Raw genomic sequence first — 785 nt, forward strand, 5'->3', positions numbered from 1 at the left:
TTCTTGAGTCCAAGAGTGAGCCGAGATGGCACCACTACTGCACTCCAGCCTGGGTGACAGAGAGAGTCCCTATTTCAAAAAAAAAACCCAAAAAAGCAAAACTCTAGAAATTCCTTTTAAAGATCTCTTTTCTATCCGGTAACTGCAGGCAGTTGACGTAGAATTGCATTGTTTCTTTAGCTTCATTGGTTACTTTCGGAATGTCACTCTCATCAATCAACGTGTTATCCTTTCTTTCTCTCTGTTTCTCTCTTTTGGAGCGCACTGGCCTTCACGGCTCACTGTAACCTTGGAGTCCTGGCCTTGGCCTCCAGAAGAGCTGGGACAAATAGGCAAGGCCTCTGTCCCCACGCCAGTCCTCACCCTCTGTCCTTCCCTAAATAGTGTCTTTATATAACTCGGTGGTAAGGCCATAGTCCAGCAGGGAGGCCGCCCTGGGCAACGCCTGCCTGGCCAGCTCCTGCCCGGGAGGGCACCGGCCTCTACCCTCCGGAGGGGGCCGGGTCACCGCCTGCCTGGGCCCCTTCCAAGCAACCCTGCGCGCCTGTGCACCATGCGCCTGTGACTGGACATCTCTGGGTGTCTGGACAGCTGCGGGAGTCACGCGCAGCCGGTGAAAGGACATCTCCACAAAGCAAGGAACACAGGCCTCCAGGGATCCCGGAGAGCAGCGCGACGCGGCAAGTGCACCGAGCCCAGGGCAGCCGCGCGTGTCCTCGGGGGACGCAGCCTCCTCCCCGCTCCCCGGTTCCGGGAAGAGACGCGACCCAGGCGGGGACCCGGCG

General features: G+C 58.2%; 1 protein-coding gene across 2 annotated transcripts in view; it reads right to left on the bottom strand.

Moving 5' to 3' along the window:
- PHYH (phytanoyl-CoA 2-hydroxylase) overlaps nt 1-707 on the bottom strand; it is a 29,886-nt gene extending 29,179 nt beyond the window's left edge. The window contains exon 1 of one of the 2 annotated variants that reach the window (XM_011934236.1): nt 364-707. Coding sequence is in view for 1 of the 2 variants with exons in the window: in XM_011934235.1 (XP_011789625.1) it covers nt 364-414 (51 nt within the window). In the remaining variant the exon portion in view is untranslated. The remainder of the gene's footprint in view (nt 1-363) is intronic. The other variant, XM_011934235.1, reaches the window with a different exon arrangement.
- Nucleotides 708-785: the final 78 nt, after the last annotated feature.

Source organism: Colobus angolensis, unplaced genomic scaffold (genome assembly GCF_000951035.1).
Source record: "Colobus angolensis palliatus isolate OR3802 unplaced genomic scaffold, Cang.pa_1.0 Scaffold133, whole genome shotgun sequence".
NCBI classification, from domain to species: Eukaryota; Metazoa; Chordata; class Mammalia; order Primates; family Cercopithecidae; genus Colobus; species Colobus angolensis.